This window comes from Protopterus annectens, chromosome 4.part0 (genome assembly GCF_019279795.1).
Source record: "Protopterus annectens isolate FY-2018-M chromosome 4.part0, PAN1.0, whole genome shotgun sequence".
In the NCBI taxonomy this organism is placed as follows: domain Eukaryota; kingdom Metazoa; phylum Chordata; order Ceratodontiformes; family Protopteridae; genus Protopterus; species Protopterus annectens.
In genome coordinates this window covers 43,125,486-43,151,610 of record NC_056733.1, presented here as the reverse complement: position 1 = coordinate 43,151,610, position 26,125 = coordinate 43,125,486, and the positions used below count along the sequence as shown (strand labels likewise).

General features: G+C 40.1%; 1 protein-coding gene across 1 annotated transcript in view; it reads right to left on the bottom strand.

The window, feature by feature from the left end:
• The window catches only part of CCDC40 (coiled-coil domain containing 40), a 1,637,270-nt gene that overhangs the window by 140,079 nt on the left and 1,471,066 nt on the right, over positions 1-26,125 (bottom strand). Inside the window, exon 16 of the mRNA XM_044068074.1 lies at positions 15,309-15,429. Coding sequence (XP_043924009.1) covers positions 15,309-15,429 — 121 coding nt within the window. The remainder of the gene's footprint in view (positions 1-15,308; positions 15,430-26,125) is intronic.

Below are 26,125 nucleotides of genomic sequence, written 5' to 3'. Positions count from 1 at the left end.
GAATGAAAGACTGACGTTCTGTATGCAAAATCGAATGATATTGGGAAGTCAGATATAGAGAATGCTGTCTTCACTACCTCAAAAGTGGACTGCCTAAGAGAAGCAGAAACTTACGGATCTAACAAGGCAGGCTTACTAATTGTCAGCTCCCACTGACAAATCACCTGAGGAGGGAGTTGGAGCCAAGCTATCTGATGTTGATGCTCCAAGGGGAAGAAATGGCTCTGACAATTTCGGAGTTGAAACCAACATCTTGGAGCCAGTGCCAACACTTTGACTCTGAGAGGCATCCAGCTCCAAAGTACTCAGGGCTGGAAAGCTCAGAGAAACCATCGGAGTCAAATATGCCAATATCTTCAGATCCAAGAAAGACAACAAGACTTTTTGATCCAACAGCACTGAAACTGAAGCACAGATTGGAGAAGGAGCTAAAAGCAAAGGTGTGGCTCTAAGGAGGGTCTCCAGACCTGAAGGGGTCGGAGCTGAAAGGACTCCCATTTGAATTTGTGTCCTGAAGAACTTCCTAATCATCCTGTCTATATGTGCCTTGGATAAGCTCCTGGAAGACCAAAGGGAAGAAGACATGGACAAAGGTCTGAAGTGATGATAATGTGGAGACTGCTCCAGAAAGGGTGATAGAAGCCTAGACGTGATCGGCTCTGATATTAAAGGAGGAGAATGGATCCAAGGAGATTTTCAGATCTTAACTTCAAATCTGACTTTTTTGCTAGTTTAACCAGTGGCTTTGAGAATGCAGCTGAGGTCAAAGCTGAAGGGCATTCCAAGGATCTCTTACGAGATTCTATGGAAATAAAATCACCTTTTTTCTCTTGTCTTTTGGAGGTTTGAGCCACAGCAGCCACTGAGGAAGATTTAGAAGGAAGTAAACTCCTGAAGATTAGCTTATTCTTCCTGTCTATCAGAGCGTGTGGGAGTTGAATCCCTTAAAAATATCACAATCAATGTCCAAATGTCCAGGACCCAAACAATAAACAAACTCAGTGTGTGCATCCAAATTAGGTATTTTGTGACCACACGCCACACATTTCTTAAAGCCAGAGGGCTTACCCAACATTTAGAAAAACAAATTTAAACTGGAATAGAAAAGGATAGCAAAACTGTTTTTTTTTTTTTCTTACAAATAAAGAAAAGAAAGGGAAAGGTGAAAAGAATTATCAATGATGGTAATTAAGAGTACCATTTAAGTACAACAGACGAAGGGAAAATACCAGCAATGGTATTAAAAGAACTCAGAGAGTACGAAGAGAAAAAGGGAGAGCCAATATTCATGAAATAGGGTTAAAAGGGGGAAAGAATAGTAATAATGATATCAAAAAGGTAACAAAAAGAAGTTAAATTCACTGACGTGAGAGTAGATGAAAAAGAAATTAAATTCAAAACTGGAGAGTTTGCATCTACATCTGAATGCGATGGTGAAAAATGAGATCTAGGGTATGTTAGGCTGGTGGGGCATCATGGATAAAGAGAGAAGATCAAGAGTTCAAGTATTCTATGATCTGGAAAAAGTGGCAGGGTCAGATCCGAGGATCGGATCCAAACCCAACTGTTGAGGAATGAATGAAAATGACATCAGATCAAGTGCCTAAAAGCAGAGGCATAGCTTTCTTAACTACAGCCCTATGTCTGTTCCATGAAGTTGCACCCCACCCCTCATCTCTTAAAGTAAAGAGCAGAAAAAATATTATACAGTACAGCAGCCAATCCACACCATAAAGAGCAAAAAAAAGTCTCCAGCTTACTACAGGAAGTTAATCAACCAATTGTACTCCACCTAATCCACTCCTCACCCCCCAACAGTAGAGCAAAAAATAAATAAATAAATTCAATCAAAAAAATATATAAAGTCTTGGGATATTACTGTAGGAAGTCAATCCACAGCCTCCGACTCTTCAGGTGATGAGCAAAAAACAAACACTGAACTGAAGTGCCTTTTTGTATCAGTATTTCAGTATAGAAAAACTGCAGAGCTATCCTCTCGATCATGCCCTCTAACACTTTGCACCCATGGCAATTGCCCCCTTCACTCCATCCTTGCTACGGTACCACCTAAAAGGTGCCAACACTCTCTATCATTCAAGCACTTGGTAAAAGTTTTTTTTTTTTTGAATTGGGATGTATCAGATACCTTTTGTCCTGTGTGAGTACGTCCACTCAGTAAGGAAGCTTGTGGTAATTTCCCTGACCAATTCTAAAATAAGGGAGAACCACTGTTGCCTGGGCCAGAAGGTAATCACAACAATGATCTTTGGAGAGTCCTTGTGAATCTTCAGAATAATCCTGGATATCAGTGGAAAGGGTGGAAAAGCATACAGGAACATTCCTGTCCAAGGAAAACAGAATGCATTTGTTTTCAAGGTCTTCGTGCAAGGAATTCTGGAACAGAATTTTGCCAGGTGACTGTTTGCAGATGAGTGAAAAAGGTCTGAGCTATGCTCCACAGCTGAATCAATTCCTGTAAGACTCCCTAATTCAGTTTCCTTTTTTGAGGGTTTGTCCTGGTCCTGCTCATAACATACCCTCAAGAGCAGTCTAAGGAACCAGAAATAGCCACAGCAGAGTCACCTATCTCTGGCTGAGGCAATTTAGTAGCCTCCTGAAGGGGCAAAGGTTGCTCTAAAATTTTTATTTAGTTATTTATTGTGACTGGAGGAAGGAATAACTGAGGATCCAGCAGACTGCTTTAGGGAGAAGGTGAAAAATATGCCCGAGTCCAAGGGAAGCCTGGCAGCAGTACTAGTTAAGGAACAGCCAAGTACTTAAAAGGTCAATTATTCCACCAAACACACAGTGAAAAGCACTTTAAACACTTATCCAGCCACCAAAGTAATTTAACACAACTTTTAGATAGTAAAAACTAGTTTTAACTTAGTGTTAACAACTTTTCTTTATCAAAAGTTAAAAGTACCACTCATAGTAAAACATGACAAAATCACAAGGCAGTCTATAAAAACACTTCTTCCTACATTAAAATAACACTTTTACAGTAAAAGTACAATTGCTTAAGTCCTACTTATCTGTAGCAGTAGATGTTTGTATACCACATTGCCTTACTCGCGTATAGGTAATAGAATCCTGCTCCCCTCCATCTGGCAGTCTATCAAGCCTTAGAGCTTCTCCCACTGACTATCTGTGCTTGCGAAGGACGAAACATCTGGGAGAACCAGGACTGCTCATCAAACCCCCAGAAAGGACAAACCTAGTTTTCTAGTTCCACAGTAACAGAAGGGTCTCTTGGAGAATGCTCTTCTCCTCCAGTTTACTTCAGCTTCTGAACTCAGAAAAGAAAGTCCTTTAGGTTTTTATTCCCCTTCTGTCTTTTTCTATCTCTGCTTAATTTTCTTGTTTTATCTTACTGGAAAATTATGTGTACTTTGAGTCTTATTTCTCTTTCAGTATAATGTTTATTTTTAGCTGTTTGAGGTTTCTGTTTGGATTTTTTAATGTGTGTCTTATGGCTATTGGTGAATGTTTAACTTAGTTTCTGTACTAAGGCTGTTTTAGTGCAGTTCCTGTCATTGCCTCATGCTTCCATAACCACAAGTAATTTGCAGCTATTTCCATTGATTATAAACTTCTTTTGAAAATTTTGACAAGAAAACTTGCTGTTTTGCAGCTTTTTCTTTGGGGCTATGATTATTTGAGAGATTGAAGTAGATACGCAGCATTCTAAACATTTTTTTTTTGTTTAATTTGTGATTTTGGTGCCATTTTTTTGTTAAAAGTTTCTAGCAAGAATTTTTCTTACGTTTATATTTAATTCCTTGTCTAAGGCTATTTTAGGCACTGATGTCTATAAAGGAGAACTTTGGCAGTTTGGAAAATGACTGTGCCCCTGTTGATGAAAGTCATTTGTGAATCAGTGCCTCCTCAGAAATACTGGCAGTTTTTTTTTAATTTAACTCTTTGGCAGCCCACTTTGATGATTCCCTTTTGACACATTTATTCTTTTTTCTTCTGTCACTGAGACATAGTAGCTTCCATGAGCTAGAGTGAATAAAATAGCCTAAACAGTCAAAAAGTGGATAAAGATATGGTCACAAGAATGAATACTGTCTCCCACAGTCACAATTTAAATGTATTTAAAGTTTGACCAAAGTTCTTTGAAGAAAAATAATAAGTTGAGAATGAGCTTGAGCCTCTACTCAGCAGATATACGTTTACTACTGTGGGGTGAGAAGCACTTGAAGTGGTTAGAAGAAAGTACAGTTTTGTAAGAACTTATCATAACAGTAGATGTCCTACTGATTACTGTTGCAATATTCTTAACAGATGGGTTGTAGCTCACTGACATCTGGCTGAGATACCAAAACTTTACCTTCCTAAGACGTACGTCCAGATGAGGATCTCAGCTTGTAGACATCGAAGTATAAAGTCAGACATACAGTATGTACAAGATCTCAGACTATCTCCAAGCCAACAGTGGCCTGAAGGAAAATCAAGGAATGAGACAGGTCAGCTAGGAGGGGCTTAGTTTGAAAACAGTAAGCAAGTTCCCTCTCAAAAAGGCTGTGAAATCCTTGGATAATGAGAGCATGTCTGTGCGTGCAAGCCATAGTTGTTTGTGCCAATAAGGAAAAAGGGAAGTGAAATAAGATGGGATAGAAGGAATACTGCAACAATGATCAGTAAGCCATCTACTGTTATGGTAAGTTCTTACAAAACTGTACTATGTCCTGACTGAGTCGCTGTTGCAGTATTCTTAAAAGATGAACGATTCCCAGAGCTGCAGAGAGAGAGAGAAGGGTGGCAGACTTAAGAGGAAAAAGAGTCTAGGAGGCCAGACAGAATAGTTCTGACAAACACTGCCCCGGACCTAGAGAAGGTGTTTAGTTTGTAGTGTTTTGTGAGGGTGTGAACAGATGACCAGGTAGCTGCTTTTAAAATGGACCTGGTAGACCTGGTATCCACCCTCGGAGAAAGCACCTGATAATGCCACTGATTGAGTGGAGTGTGCTTTTGACCACATGACTAAAGTTACTCCATGATAGTAGTAGCAGAATGAAACAGCGTTTATGATCCAGGAAGCAAGAGATAGTATGGTAACTAGTTGTTCTAACCTGGAATCCATAAAAGAAATGAACAGCTGATCTGTTTTTTCTAATATCCTTAGTTTTGTCTAGCTAAAAACCTCAGCTGTCTGTGAATGTTTAAAGAGTGTAATATTCTTTCCTCCCTGTTTTGGGGGTTGAGGAAAAAGGTAGGCAGACAGATTGCTTGGTTGAGGGCAAGCTCACTACCCACTTTTGGCACAAAAGAGGGGTTGGCCTGAGAATTACTTTGTCTTTGTGGAAGATGAGGAAGGGGGGAATAGTCATTAGAACACAGAGTTCTGAGACCCTGTGAGCTGAAGTGATGGCTAGGAGAAGCACTGTTTTCCAAGTGCACAATTTTAGAGTAGCTGAAGCAGCCTGTTCAAAAAGGGGTAAAGTGAGCTTTTCCAAAACAAAAGTAAGGTCCCATGGAGGGGTGACAGGTTTCCTTTGGGGTTTAAGGTGTAAAATTCCCCTCAAGAAAAGCTTAACCTCTGTTCTGGACATGAGAAGGTGTTCCAAAGGTAGGCAAGCATTAATGGCATATAAGTGAACCTTAAAGGAAGTGTACACCAACCCTGAATGTAATAAGTCACACAAGTACTGGAGTACTGTGAGGGTGTTCAACATAAGGGGTTGGAGTTTGCGCTTAAGGCACCAGATGGAAAATCACTACTGGAGCCAGACACTTTGTGAAAACCCTTGGAGCTGAAGAAAGACCAAAGGGCAGCACAGTAAACTGAAAATGTGATGACCCAGTAAATAACCTGAGAAATTTTCTGCAGGAAGGGCGGATGGAGGTATGAAGATAAGCATCCTTTAGTTCTAAGGATACCAGAAAAGCTCGAGGAAGTAGGAAAGGTAGAAGAGTTTGTAAGGACAGCATTTTGTAGGAGGGAACTTTCAGATAGATGTTTTGCCTGTTTTAGGACAGGTCTCCACTGACCCTCTCTACCTGAGAAAAAGATGATTTTGGAGTAAAATCCCTTTCCTGGATAGAGTAGGGGGACCTCTTCTATGGTTCCCTGGGCCAGTATGTCTTGCACAATAAGGTCTAGCAGATGTATCTGGTTGGGAGGAGAAGGGGGTATTCCCCCTGGGATTTGGGCTGTTTTCCCAAGACATAGAGTAACCCTCCTTAATAATACTTAAAACCCACTTGTCTGTGGTTATTGCTTCCCAGAAAGGGAAAAAAAGGATAGTCTTTTTGGGGGGCGAGGTGGAATATAGTCACATCAGCCTACTACCAAATTAAGGCCTCCCAGGAGGGGTATCCCCTCTGAGTTTTTTTGGTGAATCTTTTTTTAGGAATTTCCCTTTGCCTGTGAGGAGTTCTATGATCTCTCTTGGTAAAGGAAGTTGATTTTGCTGGATAATTTACAGTGTACTTGGGGACTGTAGACAGCAGAATTTGATGGCAGTCTTTCATTGTCTTGCCCTGTTTCTGCAAAGCCTTGAAGAGACTGGCAGCCTGTGAGCCAAAAAGGAGATTATTATCCAAGAGGAAGTTTAAAATCTTAGACTTAAAATCTTCTGGGACAAGTCTGCTTCATAGCCAGGCATACCATCTGATCATTGAACCAGTGGCAGCCGCCCTGAAAGAGGCATCTACAACATCATAGCTACATTTTATACTGTGCCTGGATATTTGAGAAGCCTGGGCCACTACAGACTGCGTACGCTGTTTTGACTCATAGTATGGAGCTCTGAGATGGTCTTGCTTAAGGACTGTAACACAAGGATTAAGTGTTTGATAGTTTGTAGTTTAGTTTAAAGCTAAAGTGAAAGAAGTATACACTTTCTTACCTCACCTGTCCATCCATTGCTCGATTGTCCTTGTCACTGGGGAGAACATTAGTACTAGAAAGCAACTTAGAAGGTTTGTCTGAGGCCAGAAAAACTGTAAATGAGTCTGTGACAGGATTTTTGTAGATGTACTGAAGTTCATCATGAACTCTGTAGACCCTATCTGGCCTTTTTTGTGCAGAAGACTGAGAATCCAGTGCCAAAGAATTTGGCCTGAAAGGCATCCAGGTAAGCACCTAGCACTGAATATCTATCTCTAATAAGTCGTAGCATCTCTTTTACAGCTCAGATACCCGTCTGGATTGTCTTTCAAAATGTTTCATCATGCTTTGTAAGGAGGTATCTCCCAAGGGGGAATCTGGAGAGAGAGAGTGAGTCTCCCTCATCTAAGGAAATCTGTTCTGGAGAGTGTAACTGGGACAAGTAGTCAAGAGAAAGATCAGAATCCCTGTCTGATTCCTCATCAGAGAAGGAGGAATGTAAGGCTTGTTTGTGTGGTGTGGCCTGAGAAGGCTGAGTTACAAAGGAAGTTGGTTTGAGACCAGATTTCCTTGTATAACCCCTGAGAAAAATCAATCCATTCATTCTCCTTGGACACAGAAGGGGACATTGAATGTTTAAGTTTTTTCTTTTTCTTTTTAGGGGTGATGTCTACCTAAAAAAAACTTAGGGGGGTCCTGAGCCTTGTAGCATTTATATCAGGAAATCTGGAATCTCTTCCCATACAAGGATCTGAGGGATTCTTTAAGGGCCTGTTGATATAGAGAGTCATGATTCATCGGAAGACTTGGCCATCTGCAAGGCTTCAGGAGTCATACCAGCTTCTGGCAGGTCAAGGTAGAGGGCTTGATATGAAGATGACAGCAGGAGAATCCTCTCTAGGTCTTTTACATTTATTCTTAGGTGAGACATCAACATCCAGGCCTTCTAAAATGGTGGACTGGGCCAAGTGTTTCAGATGTTGGGTCTCAAGCAAGGTATTAAGTGTGGACAGCCTAGACTGTAGGGCTTTAGGAACAAATGACTGACAGATGGAGTAAGATTTATTGTCATGTTCAGGGTCTTGACAGAACAGGCACTTAGTGTGCAAGTCTTTGTATGGAATTTGTATACCACACTTATAGGTTCATAGGCTGGTACTGGGCTATCTGCCCGAAGGCATATATTAGCCCAGCCAAGTTGTGCGGTATTCACCGCCCCTTTAGGTAGTTCCCTAGACCCTTGTACTAGCAGCTAGTACCCTTGGCCCCTACCTAGTAGTGCTGTTGGTGTGATCCCCGGTGTGAACTTTCTGTTGCCCATCCACTCATCAAGGTTCCTCTTGAAGAGTGATAGTGAGGGGCTCTGTCTTATGTAGATTGGGACCCTGTTCCATAGTAAGGGAAGTCTCTGCAAAGGGAATCTATCCCTCCAGCATGTTCTATTCATTGTTGTGTTGAGGTTTATATCCCTAGAGCGTGTAGCTTGAGTAGATTTGGTTTTGCTAAGATGGAGCATGTTCAACAATTCTGGGTTGGACATGGCTCTGTACGTTAGACAGAGATCACCTCTGAGAAAGCGGTATGCAACAGAGAACAGTCTTAGCTTTTTCAATCGTGCTGCATAGGGCAACTGTTTGAGGCCAGTAATCCTCTTGGTTAGGTACCTTTGTGGTCTCTCCAGCTGCTGGAGATGTCTAGTCAAGTACATTCCAATTGGTGCATTGTACTCAATAATGGGTCTGATGAGGGAAGAGTAGAGGGGCACCATTACATCCTTAGATCTTGATGTGAACCCTTTCGTGATCAGATGGGTCACATAGAAGGATTTTCTAACCACTTTGGCAACATGGTTATCAAAGGAAAGCTGACTATCTACTTGGGTCCCTAGATCCCTTATTTCTTCTTCAGATTTCAGGGGATTACCTCATATGTTGTAGTTTGCGGGTACTCTGTTTTTTCCAAAGGGGATTACTACACATTTTTTTGCATTTAGCTTGAGACCATGGCTTTGACACCATGCATCAGTCTCATTTAGGCCCTTCTGGAGGATCTCCATGTCGGCCGGAGACTCTATTATAGCACCCAGTTTGCAGTCGTCCGCAAACTTAGTCATCCACAGCCCTTCCGTGCTTGCCTGTACTTCTGAGAAGTATATGCCAAACAGGAGGGGCCCCAGGACAGAGCCCTGAGGCACACCACTCATTACTGGTCTGGATTCGAACATAGATCCCGCTACTCTTACTTTATGGGATCTGTCTGAGAGCCAGTTTGCGATCCATCTTGTGACATAAGGGTTTATGCCCAGGCTGGTGAGCTTATCAATAATACCTGAATGGGGAATGGTGTCAAATGCTTTAGCAAGGTCAAGGTAAGCCATGTGTACCTCCTTTCCCTTATCTATAGCCTGAGTAACTGTCTCAAAGAAATCCACCAGGTTGAGGAGGCATGATCTGCCCTTGATGAAGCCGAACTGTGTGGGGTCCAGCGACTGGAGGTTCCCAATCTTTCCATTTATGAATTCCATAATGATTTGCTCCATATCCTTACAGATCAGACTGGTCAGGCTTATTGGTCAGTAGTTCCCAGGGTCAGTTGTGGCCCCACCCTTGTGTAGCGGGACCACCATTGCCGTGTGCTATTCTATGGGCACATATCCTGTGGAGAGGCTGAGACTGAACAGGGTATTAAGATGCAGGGTTAATTCCTTTTGGAGCTCGCGTATGACACAGCCTGGGACACCATCTGGTCCCATGGAGGCAGTGTTTTTAGCTTTAGATAGAGCCTTGTTAACCAACATATCAGTAATAATTGGACTTACACAATCCCCTAGAATGGTAATAGGCCCTGTAGGTGGTGGTGGGGGGATTTGCACTGAACCTGTCAGCCAAGATGTTGGCAATGTCAGAAGGGTCAGTGTATTTTGTTCCATTTTGTACTAGCTCAGAACAGACCTGAGAGTTGCCATTTAGGTTTGTGATGTAGCCATAGAAGGCCTTATGGTTATCCTTGGCAACTTTATTTTTAAATTTAGCTTTAGTTGACTTGATGAGGGCCCTCAGTTTCTTACTAATGCTGATCAGGGATGATTTTTCTACTTGAGAGTTGGCCTTTTTTTGTACAAGTCTCCTCCTTTTATTGTAAAGTTTGCTTATGGCCAGGGTCCACCAGACTGGTTTCTTCTTGCTTGAGGAAGGAGTCATGGTTTTATTTGGGATAGGTCCATGCAATCCTGAAGATGCATATAGAGTGCCTTGGTGAAGGATTCCGCATCCTGGATATCATTATCCATCTGCAAGGGAATAGTGAAGCTTTCCACTTCGAATGCAAGTAGTTTGAAGTTTGCTTTGGAAAGGTTTTTGACTATGGTTTCTTTGATTGGGGGAGGTGGAGGAGTGAGGATGTCCAGGGTTATCAGTTTGTGGTCGGATCTGACCAAGGAGGGGGTGATAACGGGTGTGGTACAATGGGCGCCCATATTTGTGATGATTAAATCCAATATGTTGTTCCCTCTAGTGGGGGAACATACTAGTTGTTCAAGGGCATTTGAATTTACAAATTCTATGAATCGCTGAGCATAGGAGTTGGAATATTGGTAGTTAGCCCAGTCTATACCAGGGTAGTTGAAATCACTCAAGATTATGGTGTTGGGTAGGACCTTTATATTTTCCAATGTCTCAAGGAATGCAGAGTGAGCATCTTGGGACATGGTGGGCGATCTATAACCGGCTACGACTTGAAATGTGGTTTTGCCTGCTGATAGTTGCGCATGGATGATCTCTGGAGATATGGGTATCCTTGATGAATATGGACACACCTCCGCCCTTTGTACTGTGATGCGGTAAGTGAGGCCGGAAGGTATGATATGAATTGTAACCTGGCAGTGCTGGGGTGCTCTCTTGAGCCTTGAACCAGGTTTCCGTCACTGCACAAACATCAATTTTCTCCATGTTGAGGAGAGCCTCGAGTGTGTGCATTTTGAGGTTGAGACTTCTGGCGTTGAGTAGCATTACCCTTAGTTTTTGGTTACCTGTGCTGGTTATGGTGGTTGGTTTGTCCTTTGAGCCTTGCCTAAAAAAGGCACTATGGGGACAGCAAGAGCCTTGGCCAGTATTCGAAAACCTAGGGGTGACAGGTGCAACCCATCTCTGGCAAAACAGCGAGGCTTGTCTATCATGTCATCCCAGGCAGACAGACACTGGATCCCTTAGAATGACACCAGAAGCTTAGACAATTGTTGAAATTGATCATTTTGTCTTTGTACTGTGGTATCATTCTAGGTGAAGGTAGTATGCTACTCAAGGTCAGGGTCATATCAGCTTGGGCTACATGATCAGAGAACTCCTCAATGTCTCTTTTTATGTAGTCCAGGGAGGTACATCTTAGATCATTCAAACCAACATGTACAATGACAGCATCATACCTGTACTTGTTCTGGAGTGACCTAAGTGTCTGTGTTATGTGGCGGATCTGAGCACCCGACAGGCAGCTGACAGTAACCTTCTCCTTGTTCAGCCTGGTGAGTGGAACATCCGTGTGCCTTACTATAGAGTCTCCTATTACTAGCGTGTTAGGTATGGTGTTTTGCCTTAAGGGCTGTTGTGAGGCACACTGCTGAGGTGAATTATGTGTTTTCTGGCTTGTGTCTGGGGGTGCAGGTTGCTTGCTTGTCTGCTTTGGAGGGCACTGTTTCTTTTTCAGATTGGTACCTAGTGCCTCCGAATATGTTTTTGTGTATTTATGTGTATGTTTTGCCGGTGCTTGTTTTGTAGATTCATGTGTGACAGGTGGTGTGATGCAAGTGTGTCCCTTATCCTCTTGACTGTCTGTTACAGTCATGGGTTGAGAGCGCTTAGCCTCCAGTCTGGCTGTGTATTTGCATCTTTCACAAGTGTTTGTGTCTAGAGATAAGAGGAGAGGGTTGTTTGTATGCATGAGGCAGTTGTGACACTGCCTTTGGATGCCCAATTCCACCAGATGAACTGGAGAGTACACCTGAAGCTGACCTCTGGACATGCTTTGAAGAGTAAATTGAACTTAAGTCCTGCGGACGATCGAGGGTCTTATGCTATATTATAATAGTGCTGTCTAGGAAATTTGGAGAATAATAGTGCTGTCTAGGAGATTAGGACAAGTGCTGATTTCTGTTTTGCAAGTGCTGCAATAAGAGCAGCTGATCTGAAGCACTTGAGTTGAGGCTTGCCTAGTTCTAAGGGAAAATTTACAGTGCAGACTTTGTAGGGCCGGGAATAGTATACGCCAGCTAACAGGCGCTGCCCGACACTGCTCTGTGCGCAAGACCACGCAAAAAGAGAGTTGCAGAGTTTTTCCTCTACATAAGTGAGGAAAGTAAGTACAAGAGCTGTTTTTCTCTAAGCAAGTGAGAAAAGTAAGTACAAAAACTGTTTTCCTCTAGGTAATGAGGAAGATAGAGTGCTATAGTAATTAGTAGCTTATTTAGTGCTTACAAGTTCTGAACAAGTGCTGAGCATGAACAAGCAAGTTTAAGTGCTAAAACTAAGAATCTGTATCTGCACTAGATGAGTTACAGGACAGAAACAAGTGCAAATACAGGCTTTCAAATCAGAAAGTTGAGAGAGATGGAAGAGATTGCCCAAACGGCCAATAACTACAAATTCTGGGCCAGAACCACTACTTATGTGGTAGACAGGTTACCTAGTGCTTACCACTCCCACTGATAAGCTAGATGGCTTCCCTCCAACACAGAAAGGCTTGGGGGACTCAGAAGCTTACATACAGTCTTAGATACAGCAAATCTGTATCTGGAACACTAGTTACAGGAAAGGTAGGAAACAGGCTTACAGTTTTTTGTTTTTTTTTTACAGAAAAGTAGCAAAAACAGTAGTAAAAAACAATTCACATGCAGTGCAAGCTAGCACACTTGAGTATGCAGTAATATTAGACCAAGCACAGTTTAAAAATGCAATTAAATTAAAAAGGACTAAAAGCAAGTGCAGAAAGAGTTTATTAGGTAGAATGTGGTAAAGAGATGGGACGGGGGAGTGTCCCAGATCAAATCTACAGTAGCGGGCAACTGCAAAAGCCACCAAATTTAAACTACAAACCAAAAATAGGGAGGGTGGGTGGCACAAAACAGTTTCAACAGAGATCTAAGCAAAAACTAACAGTACAAACTTTAAAACCAAAAAAATATTCTCAGCTCTGTATATTTGCCGATCAGTCTCTCAGAACAGTGAGACAACAGTTTCAACACAGATCTAAGCAACAATTAAACTCTATAACCAAAAAAAAAATACTCAGCTCTGTATAATTGCAGATAATATGTAAGGCAGTCTCTCAGAACACAGGTTCCAGCAATTTGAATGCAACTGTTACTATGCCAGCTGAAGAGACAGCAGAAAATGGGGGTGGGGTGGGGAAAACAGTTTCAACAGAGATCTAAGCACTTACTCCTCCTAGCTCATATCTAACAGCAATTAGCAAAACAGTTAAAAGTTTAGAAGGAAGGATTCCCATTGGGGCACTTATCTGATCCAACAAGCTAAGCTATGGTACCAAACAACCAAACAATCACAGTCCATTGGGTGCAACAATCTGCATTACAGCTGGCAGTGAGATAGTCTGAGGATCTTGTATGTGTGTCTGACTTTATACCCCAATGTTTATAAGCTGAAGTCATCAACTGGACATATGTCCTAGGAAGCTAAAGCTTTGATACCCCAGACGGATGTCAGGAGCTACGATCCATCTGTTAAGAATACTGCAACGGTGACTGAGTCAGGACACCCAAAATGACTTTCTTATATTTCTGGCTTTAAAAGTCTGCTCTGCATACCTAAAAGACTACTATGTAAAAATCCAACTTAGATGAAGGACAACATAGGTGGAAAAAAAATCTAATGTTATGATTTTCTGTTATAGTGACCCTCCCTGACAAAGAAAAGTAAATATGTAAAGTCCTTAAACTGGAGAAAAGAGGAAGAAAAACTTTACTGTTATGATGAATTCTCCCTGAAAAGCTACTGTTTTAGTAGGTATATTACAGAGGTGTACTGTCTTTTTTGGAGAGGGTTCCTGAAATAGTACATCTTAACAGTTATACAGAATTCCAGGCAGTAACTGGTTATCCATGTAAGGTGGATAATCACAGGGAGCACTCTAACACTGCTACACCAAAACATGTATTAAACCTTGAATATGCTTCCAGCTTGTATAGTTTGGTGAATGTGAGGAATGTTGTCCATAACATATATTATGAAGAAGCATTTCTAAAGTAACTGTTAAGGAAGTCAGTGCTGTCTCCAGTAGAATATGCTGTAGCAGTGGCTTTCAAAGAATTATTGCACTTATCACAGTAAGACTCCATACAGTGGCCAGACGCCTTGCTAAGGTTTATTTGGTTACAGGCAAGCCTTCTTGCCCTTTCTTAAAGAGTCAGAAATTTGATTGTTTTTTAAACGTGGGTGTTCCTGGCAAGGTATCATAGTTGTCAATGTACACCTAGCAAATGGGAGGCTTCCATTTATTCTAGTAGTTTGGAAAGAAATGTAGAAACTGAATGGACTCAGAGATATTGCTATGACTATCTTGGGCATGAAATATAGCTTAAACTTTTGAAATACCTTTTTATTGTGAAATGCTGTGTAAGGTAACTTGCATATCATGAAGGTTAACTTTGAAATCTTCTTCCCTGAGGGTAAAGAAGCAAAAAAAAAAAATGTTTTTCCTTGGCCTTGGCATTTGATTTCTACTGTGTCAGCTAGCTCAAATAGATGTGAAGTTAGCTTTTCCAACATGAAGATGAAGTTCCACAGACGGCAGATACATCTTCTGAGAGTCCAAAAATAGACAACACCCTTTAGAAAGGCTTTCACAGACAGATTAGCTCCTATCTAACAAAAGGATAGTTTGCATACAGAGACATGTACTTTAATGGAGGACACAAATTAGGAAGGATCTGACAGACAGTTAGCTTCGGTCTGAGAATGATATGATACACTATGCATCTAACATTCAATGCTTATTCATGAGTATATTGTAATTCTGCTTCAAACACCTAAGCTCTTTTGTTTAAATATACTGAATCACAATAATCACTTTATTTGTGCCATTTTGACCTGGTTATGAATGTTAAGAGTTCTCATACTCTAAAATGTTAAGTTAAGAACATCAACTTCTATTTTGATCAACCTTCATCTCAATTTAACACACATAATAAATATATAATAAAAATAAAACCAATGGTCAGGTTTTTACCTAGGTTCAGAAGCATTTAAAAGTCAAAGATGGCTTATCTTAAGTTTAACTTACCCAGTACAAAAGATACGTCTTATTTCCCACATAGCTATAATAAGTTGAAGCAGTGCCTGGACATGTGATCCCAACAGATGTAAACACACAAAGTGGATAAAGGAGAGACAGCCACGTCACGTATAAAACATATACTCATAAGGCAATTATTAGAAAGGAAAGACAATGTAAATCAACTCACCTCCATTCTGTGAATTTCAGCTCGCATAATTCGAATTTCTCCTTGTCCTACGTCAGAATCCACAGCATCTCGTGTCTCTTTAGCAAGCTGGGACTTCTTTTCCCACAGCAAGATCTGCCGTCTGTATAAAGAAAATGCAGTTATCTCACTGATAAATAAATACAAGGAAACAACCTACTTAAGTTTTTATTAAGTTAATCAGCAACAGTAAGGCAAACATTGGATGAGATACAAACATACTTTCAACTCTATTTCGCAGTGCAAGAAATAAGAACTTTTAATACTTATTTCCAGTTTCTGCTGGATAGTGACAACTGCACACCATCAAGGGTTAAGATTAGGACTAGCACTACCAAAATTGGAGACATGTGTCACTTATCCCAGTTCTACATAAGACAATAAAACCTGCTTAAAAGATAAATACGTGTCAACTATGTCATCAAATCAAATACAAAATAATGCAAAATGGTGTTATCATGAGATTTTATACACATATCAAGATGCCCAGCTTTGTTGTCATACTATAGGAGAATTAAACTGAGGGGTAGAGTCTTCTCAAGCAAAAGACATGAAGAAGTTGCCTGTTTTTTGAAAAAACCAAAGTTTTAATTTTATGAAGTTGTTAAGAACTGTCTCATCAAATAAGTCACTCAAAACCCATTTTAATTCATGTGTGTCTGTTTTTCATGTAACTCTCCTGCAACCACAAAATCTCATTTTTGTCAATTTATTTCTCTAACTGACTCTAGTCTAATCCCTTTTAGTTGTTGATTATTAAAATACAAATTTGACCTTAGCTGAAGAATAGTTAATTCTAGCATATATGCTCTCCAAATTATAAAGAGTTTGCTCTGTGTAATGAGGAATCCAAACATCTGAAGCCTGCTAAGTTAGAATTTTGGTTGAGCTGTAGAAAGATTGTTAAAAGGTTCATAATTAGGAAGGAAAATTTCAAGGTCCTGTCTTGCCGATATACTTGTATACAACAGCTAACCTTAGAAACAAAATTAGCACATACAAAGGAGGACAGTATAGTTGTGTAAAACAATCATCTCATACCAGTAGATGTTCTAAGAAATCATCGTTGCAGCAGTGTAAGCTATTTGGGTCTTACCCTCAGCGACTGGCCAGCTTTACAAAGCTCTGGGTGCCTTCCACATTCTCCATCTTTCAGGAGCTTATGCAGAGTCAAAAGCCCTGAAGACCCATGCTAGGAAACATCAAAATAGGAACTATTTACAAAAGGAGTGGTAACGTCCACACACTAGCAACAGCAAAATAATCCAATTAAGAAAAGAGGGCTGGAGGAAGGGGAAGCTATTGCAATGACGATGTATTAGAACATACACTGTTATGGTACAGTTACTTATACAACTGTACTATGATTAATACATAGATCACTGCTGTAGTAGTCCAAGCTATATGAGTAGATTACTATAGCATAGAAAATAATGAAAAAGGGAGGAAGCCAATAACGAAGGCTCCAGACGCTCCTGCAGAATGGTCCTAGCAAACCCTGCTCTGTATCAGAAAAGGAATCCAGTTTAAAGTGCTCTACAAAAGTAAAAGGAGGTACAGAGTTGATAAAATGTAAGGCAGACAGCAAGTGGTTCTGTGGGAAGTAAATCACGTACAGTTGCCCACAAGCAAAGTATCCTTACCCAAAAGCACTAATAATGCATGAAAGTTAAATGTTTTTAGACACAAATGGTACTTTTTCTCACAAAAAAATTCACACAAGCATTTCCATAAGCATTCCATTAGAATGCCCTGCCAGTCCAGCCACACTACATTTCCTAGCAAAGCACAGCAAATTACGACAGAAAAAAACCCATCATTTTTCTTCATAAAATAAAATATTAGAAGGGGTTCCCCAATACAGAACTTATCTACCCAGCCTTATAGTACCTCTAGCAGACCGAATGTTTCATGAGGCCTACCAAAAATGCCGTGTCTTCAATGACAAAAAGCTCTGATGAGTTTCATGCTCCAAATGTCCATTTTTGGGAGCTCTGCATGTTCTCCTGACAGTTGGAGCATGTAGAAGGCTCTCAAAGCTTTGTAAATCTAACTGGTTGCAGAGGTTAAGACTCGTATAGCTTAGACTATTGCAGCAATAATCTATGTATTGAACTTCACTGATTATTCCATTAGAAAATCCATCTACAAAAGAAATGGGTATCATGTATGACAGGATCAGCTGTGACATTGATAATTCTTCTGTTACAATATACTATCAGATATACTATCAGATGTATCAGCAACTTCTGATTTAGGTAAAAATAAATGACTATAGAAAAGGATTAGTTCATCAAATGCATCTGGCAAAAAATGCCATGGTTGCATAGAAAAACGTTTGTTAGTAAATGAGCATGGAAAGGTTTCTCCACTTATTAGAATGAGTGTGCATATCCAGCATTAAAGAACACATGAGGACTGTCCAATTAAACTTTCCTGGAAACATGCTCTAAGAAAGAGGTAGAATCATAGCACCATGCCTCAGATATCATGGTATAGTATGAATGCTTCACTGCAAAAAAATGTGCATGGGTGCATTCTACCAATTTTCTAATGAGGTGCATACCTGACTTGTATCTATGAAAGACTTTTGTTTCATTGCAAAGTCTGATGTAGATGGAAAAGAGGAGTGACACTTGCTCTAATTACCAAGACACTGTTATGAAGTTGAAAAACCCACATGGCTACTGAATCCCATGTCTGTGGTGGCCTTGACAGTAACATTCGCACCTGCTGTAAGGATTAAAAGAAGGACTGCGAAGAAAAGGAGTCCTTAGGAGAAATTATGTTCTAACTGTTCACAAGTCATATCAAATGTGGAAAGCAGAAAATTAGATGTCAATAATAAAGGATGTTTAAGGATGTGCACTTAGAGATAACTGTATATCGTGTACTCATTTAGGTGACCCTGTATGAAAATTTGCTGAAGGTGCTCAGAAAATGGTAGCCTTATAGGTACATTTAAAACTACACTGCACTGTACATCAAATCCACCTTAAACTAAAAGTTTATGTTATACAATGTCAATAGATATTGTGCCCCATACTAGTCTAGAAATATCACAACATACATATGAAGAAATAATATAACTACTTTTTAATGCGATGAAAATATACATTCACTAGGAAGGAGATATGAGAATCAGCCTTTGTTATTAAAACATATTATATTATTCTACTGGGATGGTTGTTCAATAAGTCTTCTAAACCTAGGCACTTTAGTCTCTAATGATATTTTATAGCAGACAAGTCTAGCACAGAGTCACTATCAGCTAGTGCAGCCTTATTCAGAGAATCAGGTAACATCTTGGTTGATCTAAAGTAACAATCTGGGTAGGTGTACATCTCAGGAGCAGTCTCTGGCGATTGTATCTCTTCTTTTCTGCAACTGTCCTGGAAACTGGATTTTTTTCCAGACATCTCAATATTCTGAATAGAAGACAGTCTGGTTGTGTATAAATGACTGTGAATACACCACATAGCCAGACTGTCTTATGTCTCAGTGATACTGGGTCTCTGTATATTAGATTGAGGTAACAAAGCGGCTTTGTGTTGTTCCAAGTGCTGGTCACATGGATTTTGTATTTTTAGTGTATTTCCAAGTTTAAGACAGACAATATTTTAGCTGATCTTTTAAATTAGTTTCTGTTTTTGCTGAGCTCTCTGCTAGCATGACTGCACATTTGGCATTTTCCATGGCTGAAGCAGAAAAGATGAGGTAAGTAAGCTTTGTCTTTATTCTTCTTGCCATTAAAAATGAGCAGGACATTCCCATCAGCTGGAATTGCATGTTTCTATACTCAAGCAGAGCTAGAAAACAATCATATCTTGAGCTAACAACGTATATATTTTTTAAAAGTTTATATGACTCTTTCAACCATCACTTGACAGTGAATACCTCTGTGAAAAGCTTATGTGCTTTAATTCCTGCAACTGCGAAAATGTACAAAACTGTTGACTGATTAACTGTGGACAACTAACAGGGATAAAAAAAAGTATAGATGCTATGACACAAAAATAGCTTCCATCACTGTAGTAAAGATGTATCTCCTAGTCTGATGACTTCAAGATATTTTGAGTAATAGTCAACAGATGAGGTACTGACTATTCTTAAACCAAAACGAATCAGCAGCAATTTTATACCATGTCTAGCATTTCATGAAGTATAATAGCAACCTCTGTTTGTTTGCTGCAAAATGACAGTTTTGACCATGCATCATATTTAGTGGGATATGTCAGACCAACACATTTTGTCATGTGCCTTCATTTCATCTGACAATGCCCAAGTGTGCTATAAGGATTTTTCCATCCCTTTGCTATGTAGTTGGTTTGGCACAATCACCATGCAGTATATGAATCAGAATCTTTGAGAAACTCATTATGAAAAGTGTAGTATGCTTGGATTGTAATGGATTTGTTTTTCTTTTAATCTGACCTTCTCAACAATACCATGTGTGATGCCCCGCTACCAATGCGGTTATCAAGTAGCCTCAATCCTCACCACTGGCACCAGTGGGGACATACATTGGGAGGATGACAAAGTACACACCCAGTATCTCCAGATGCAGCTTTCTGCATCATGTGAAATATCCCTTAACAGCACACAGAGACCACAGTCAGTCCGGGTCTGGTTTCTCCCTCTTTCTCCAGATCCCCAATAAGACTCCCCACTGGCACAGCTATAGGGTTGCGATCTCAGCTGAGTGGCCAAGCCAAGAGCCCCAGCACCCTCTCTGTCCAACCATTACTTCGTGTCCCTGCCCAAGTTGCTGACACACACACACTTTGAGGTTTGATTTAGACACACACACACACACACACACACACACACACACACACACACACACACACACACACACACACACACACACACACACACACACACACACACACACACCAGGGAAAGGCAAGCATAGGTTTACTAGCTATGCCCCTTTTGCCTAAACTATATGGTAGTTATCAATGCCACCAGCCAGCTCCTTATTAGCTACTTTAAGGCCCTTAACAAAGGGTGTCCAATCTTACTGTGTAATGTTACTATTAATAAAAATGGTAGTTTGGCCAAGAGCAAGGTTATTAGGAGTGGCCTACACCAAATAAGTATGCAAGTACTCTCAGAACTTAAATATCTCTACACAGATCAGCCACAATGAAAGGTTTAAATATATTTAATAATAAATAATAAAAACAAAAACAAGACAATACTAAATACATACTTACAGTGACATCAGAGATCAAAATCACAGGAAATATTTAAAACAACATTGCAGGACAGTCTCCAATAAATAAAGAAAAATATCTAGGCTAAGCTTTGCTATATTCCTGACGAAATCTAAGAGAATGACTATATCCTAGTTAAGTTACTTACAGAGCAAGGCAGATGTGTGGCGAATGGTTCCAGTTGTTGTCAGGTCAAAGACAGAATACAGACAGCTGTCTCACTCAGAGAGTTCTCAGATTAACATCTCAAATATTATTGCTGGGCTGACTTACAGAATGACATCATTTCTTGTCATCTGACTCCTAGTTCCCAGGCCCCAAAGCAACCATTGATGGCAGCTGGTAACATTTAGCATTTACCTGTAAAAATACGTAGACAAGGGCTTTTCCTCAGATGTATGGCAAATGGTGGAAGTCATAAAATAATAAAACACTTCCAACACAATACAGAAAGCTCCCTAGTTTTAGTCATTGTAAATCCTTGCTGCACTGAAACTGAAAGACAACATCTTTGTATGGCTTAGCCATAAAGTAATTTAATTTCAGCTATTTTTCTGAAGTTAACCTCCTGTATTCCAGTTTCCACTGCTAAAATATACATTTAAACAGTTACAATAGTGCATGTACATTTCTGTTATATTCCAATAGGGTACACTGCGGATACATTTCAAACAGCACTTTGTAAAATACCTCTTTAGCACACGTCTGTACAAACCATCTTATATGACATACAGTTCTAATACATTTGTAACACAAACATCTTATATAGATCATGTTGATATTCACAAATGACATATAATTATTTACAAAATTTCAGACAGCTGTGCTGGCAGTATCTTCCTTTGTCACACCTCTATATAAATCATACTGATATTCACAAATGACATATAATTATTTACAAAATTCTAGTTAGTTGTATCTTCTTTTGTGACACTATACTCTTAAACATCTGTAGCTCCATATTTTGTTCAGTGTTTAAAGTCCCTCAGTGTACTATTAAGCTGAGTAAACATGTTAGCATATTGTTTAAAAATATCAAATAAACATTAAAGTTTAATTTTTGTTCAGATTTTGTGAACCCACAGCAATGCACATTGCTATTAAGCATAACAGGCTGTACTGCACTAATCTGTGAAAGTCAGCCTCACAATTTTTGTGAAGCAAAATGCCTCTGCAATGCTGCAAACCATCTGCTAAATAAGCATACAAATCATGCTTTCTGCAAGGCTATGAATAACTGACGTCTTGGGCACACAAATCACTTTGTCAGCCTGCAAATCAACTTGTCTGATTATATTGCTACTTCTAGTGGTTTATACCTACATCTGCACATTGGGAATTCTCTTTATCATGCTCAACTGTTTACAGTTTTTGTGAACAAAAACCAAAACATTTGCTGAAAATATTTGGTTGATTCAGTAAGCTATATTCCCTGTTTTTATATATGCAACACAGTGCTTTCTGACCCAAAGGTTTCATCTTCTAACCAGAAAAAAAAACATAATGTAACTTTAGACTCGGACAGTGAGCCTTTTAAGTTCAGTTCTCTGAATGCACTCTGTTATGATACTACATTTTAATCCAGTATCACACTTAAATGCAAAAAGCTACCAATTTACACAGATTTTTCAAGCCTGCATTTTTTTTACAGTGATAACACTGGTAAGTTTCTATGCCCATTAAAAATATTGCATAATAGTCTCTATACTCATATAGGGTGGCCACGGTGGTGCAGCAATTAGCGTTGTCACCTCACAGCAAGAGGTTCTCCGGTTCGATTCTAGGCCGGGGTGCCTTCTGTGCGGAGTATGCATGTCCTCCCTGTGGTCGTGTGGGTTTCCTCCGGGTGCTCCGGTTTCCTCCCACATTCCAAAGACATGCTGTAGGTGGATTGGACACTCTAAATTGGCCCTAGGTGTGAGTGTGTGCATGTGTGTGCCTTCTGTGGAAGGTTGGGCGCTGGGCTGGCAACTCAACACCGTAAAAACTGCACTGCCAATCATGAGCGGACAGGTGATCCACTGTGGCGACCACTAACCGGGAAAAGCCGAAAGAAGACGTAGAAAAAGTTTCTATACTCATATCAACTTCATTCACAAACAATTTTTCCCAAAAGACATGTAGGGCTCAAACAGTTAATTGTCAACAACTGCACAGACATTAATTTCATTTGCAGCAATCACTTGCAAAATATTTTCTGCCATTTTTTTCTTTTATCAAGGCTTAAAGACATGGGGAAGCTACTATAACATTTTAGCCTTTTTTCTTTTCTTTTGTTGAGATTGCAAATCTTAAAAAAATGATTAGGCAGCCCACACTTTCCACATCCTTTAGGAAGTGCTGGAAATGGGCTTATTATAATGCTGTGAGTCACATCCTGAACAAAACAATGGATAAAGACAAGACTGTACACACAGCTTACCTCGGCCTGGCAAAAGCTTAATCTACAATACCCCACTAGGACATTATAATCAAGCTCATTAATTTAGGTATAAACACTTTTATCACTCAATGGATAGCCAACTGGCTCACTGATAGGACCCAGAAGGTCAAAATAAGTGAGGCCACCTCCGCCAAGTGGCCAGTCAGTGGAGTCACTCAGGATTCGGTAGTGGACCTGCTCCATTTTGGCATCTATTTCTCTGAAATGGAAGCAAATGCAAATGGTTTATGGCTGATTAAGTTTGCAGATGATCGCAAAAAAGAAGTTATATTCTTACCATAACATTCCATCTGTGTTGTCGATCTTCATTCATTCTTGACTGTTGGGTTAGATTCTGACCCTCAGAACTGACTCAGCCGTTATATCAAGCTCACGCCAGCCAAAAACTCTGAAGCCAAGACAACCCATACTGCCTCTCTTCCCTTCACCTTAGATTGAGTTTTGCCCATAAAGTAGAAAATCATGGAAACCTTGCCTGAGCAAAAACCCTACTAGAACCCTAGGACTAGTTACGCACCTCCGTGAGTCTTTTGGAGGGGGTAGGAGGGTGGGATGTCAAGAATGAATGAAGATCAACAACACAGATGGAATGTTATGGTAAGAACATAACTTCTTTTTCTGATGTTGTCAAACTTCCTTCATTCTTGACTGTTGGGACATAGTCCCTAGCTACTATAGACCCTGGGAGGCCCTAGGGAAGGATATTCCTGAGCACCATAGAGCCAAAGGATGCTCTTCCCCTGGAGACTGTATCCAATTTGTAATGTGTGATAAAAGTATGGGGAGTAGCCCAAGTTATGGCTGCACATATATCATCCAAAGAAGCCAAAGAAGAAGAATGAAAGGCTACTGAAGTGGAAACAGATCTGGTAGAATGAGCCCTAACTTTTGTTGATAAGTCTAGCTTACTTTGGCCATAAATAAATGTAATACATTGTTGGCCATAAATAAATGTAATACATTGTTGGAGCCTTCCTGTGTCCTGAAAGAGTGCTCTTCAAACTATCTGGAGATATGCAGAGCTGAATATATTTTTCTGGCACTTCAGAGTTGTGTACTGGTAATTGTTGTTTGACTAATTTTATATCACTGCTGGCTGACTTCAGAGTTGTGCACTGTTATTTTTGCTTCACTGTACAGTTTTTCAGATCTCTGCTGAAGGTGTTTTTCCCCCTCCCCCTATTTCTCTGTGTCTTAAGTTGGTATAACTGGTTTTGCATCCTGTGTGTTATCTGACCATCTTAAGGATTACTTGCATAAAATTAGACCCTCTTAGTAAAAAAGTCTGCATATCATTGTTGGAGCCTTCCTGTGTCCTGAAAGAGTGCTCTTCAAACTATCTGGAGATATACAGAGCTGAGTATATTTTTCTGGCACTTCAGAGTTGTGTACTGGTAATTGTTGTTTGACAAATGTTATATCATTGCTGGCTGACTTCAGAGTTGTGCAGTGTTATTTTTGCTTCACTGTATAGTTTTGATCTCTTTTTGGTTTTCCCCCCTCCCCTATTTCTGTGTTGTCTTAAGTGGTAAACTGTTTTTGCATCCTGTGTTATCTATCCATCTCCAATCTTTACTTGTATAAAAATAAAATTTTAAAAAAAAAAAAAAGTCTGCATATCATTGTTGGAGCCTCCTCCTGAAAGCTCTTTTCAAACAATACTCTCTGAGATATAGAGCTATATATTTTTTTTCTGGCACGGAGTTGTGTACTGGTAATTGTGCTTCACTGTATAGTTTTTCAGATCTCTGCTGAAGGTGTTGGTCTTCCCATACCCACCCTCCCTACTCCTGTGTTGTTGTTTAAATGTGGAGGTTTTTGCAGTTGCCTGCCCCTACTGTAGATTTGATCTGGGACACTCCCCCCAGTCCCATCTCTTTACCTCATTCTACCTAATAGACTCCTTCTGCATTGTTTTTAGTAATTTTTAATTTAATTGCATTTTTTAAACTGTTTGGTCTAACATTGCTACATACTCAAGTGTGCTAGCTTGCACTGTATTTGAATTGTTTTGACTGCTGTTTTAGCTACTTTTCTGTATATATATATATATATATAAAAAAATACCTTTCCTGTAACTAGTATAGTCCAGATTCAGATTTGCTGTATCCAGGACTGTATGTAAGCTTCTGAGCCCCCAAGCTTTCTGTGTTGGAGGGAAGCCTTCTAGCTTATCAGTGGGAGTGGTAAGCACTAGGTAACCTATCTACCACATAAGGAGTGGTTCTGGCCCAGAAATTGTAGTTACTGGCCGTTTGGACAGTTTTTCTATCTTTCTCAACTTTCTGATTTAAAAGACCACATTTGCACTTGTTTCCCCCTTTCCTGTAACTAGTTTAGTCCAGATACAGATTCTTACTTTTACCACTTGAATTTGCTTATTCATGATCAGCACTTGTTCAGAACTTGTAAGCACTAAATAACCTACTAATTACTACAGCACTCAACCTTCCTCATTACCTAGAGGAAAACAGTTTTGGTACTTACTTTCCTCACTTGCTTAGAGAAAAACAGCTCTTGTACTCACTTTCCTCACTTATCTAGAGGAAAATAGTATTTTTATTCAGGCATGTCCAAGGGTCAGCTCCCAGTGTTCTCTCCTGTCTATCTGATGAATCTGGGCATCTTGGAGCAATGTAGAAATTGCCTCATGTACACAGACAACCCTCTCCTCCTACCACCCAACACTACAACCTGTGAGAGATGCACTTATCTAGCCAAACTGGAGGTAAAGCTCTCTCCAATCAAGACTGAACTTGACAGTCAAGAGGAGAAGGTAAACACTTGCACCACACCACATTCATCACATAGTCTCACTAAATCTACACCACCAAAATCCACACATAGAAATACAAAAACATTCACGGAGGCTCTAAATAATAATCTGCTCAAGCAACAGAGACCTCCAAAGCAGAAATGCAAGCAACCTCCACCCCCCAACACAACCCAAATGACACATAGCCCACAGACTCAGTGTGACACTCAACCACAGCCAATAAGGCAAAACAACGTACCCAACACACTAGTCATAGGTGACTCTATAGTCAAGCACACTGATGTCCCACTCACCAGGCTAAACAAGGAGAAGGTTATTGTCAGCTGCCTGTTGGGTGCCAGGATCCGCCACATAACCATGC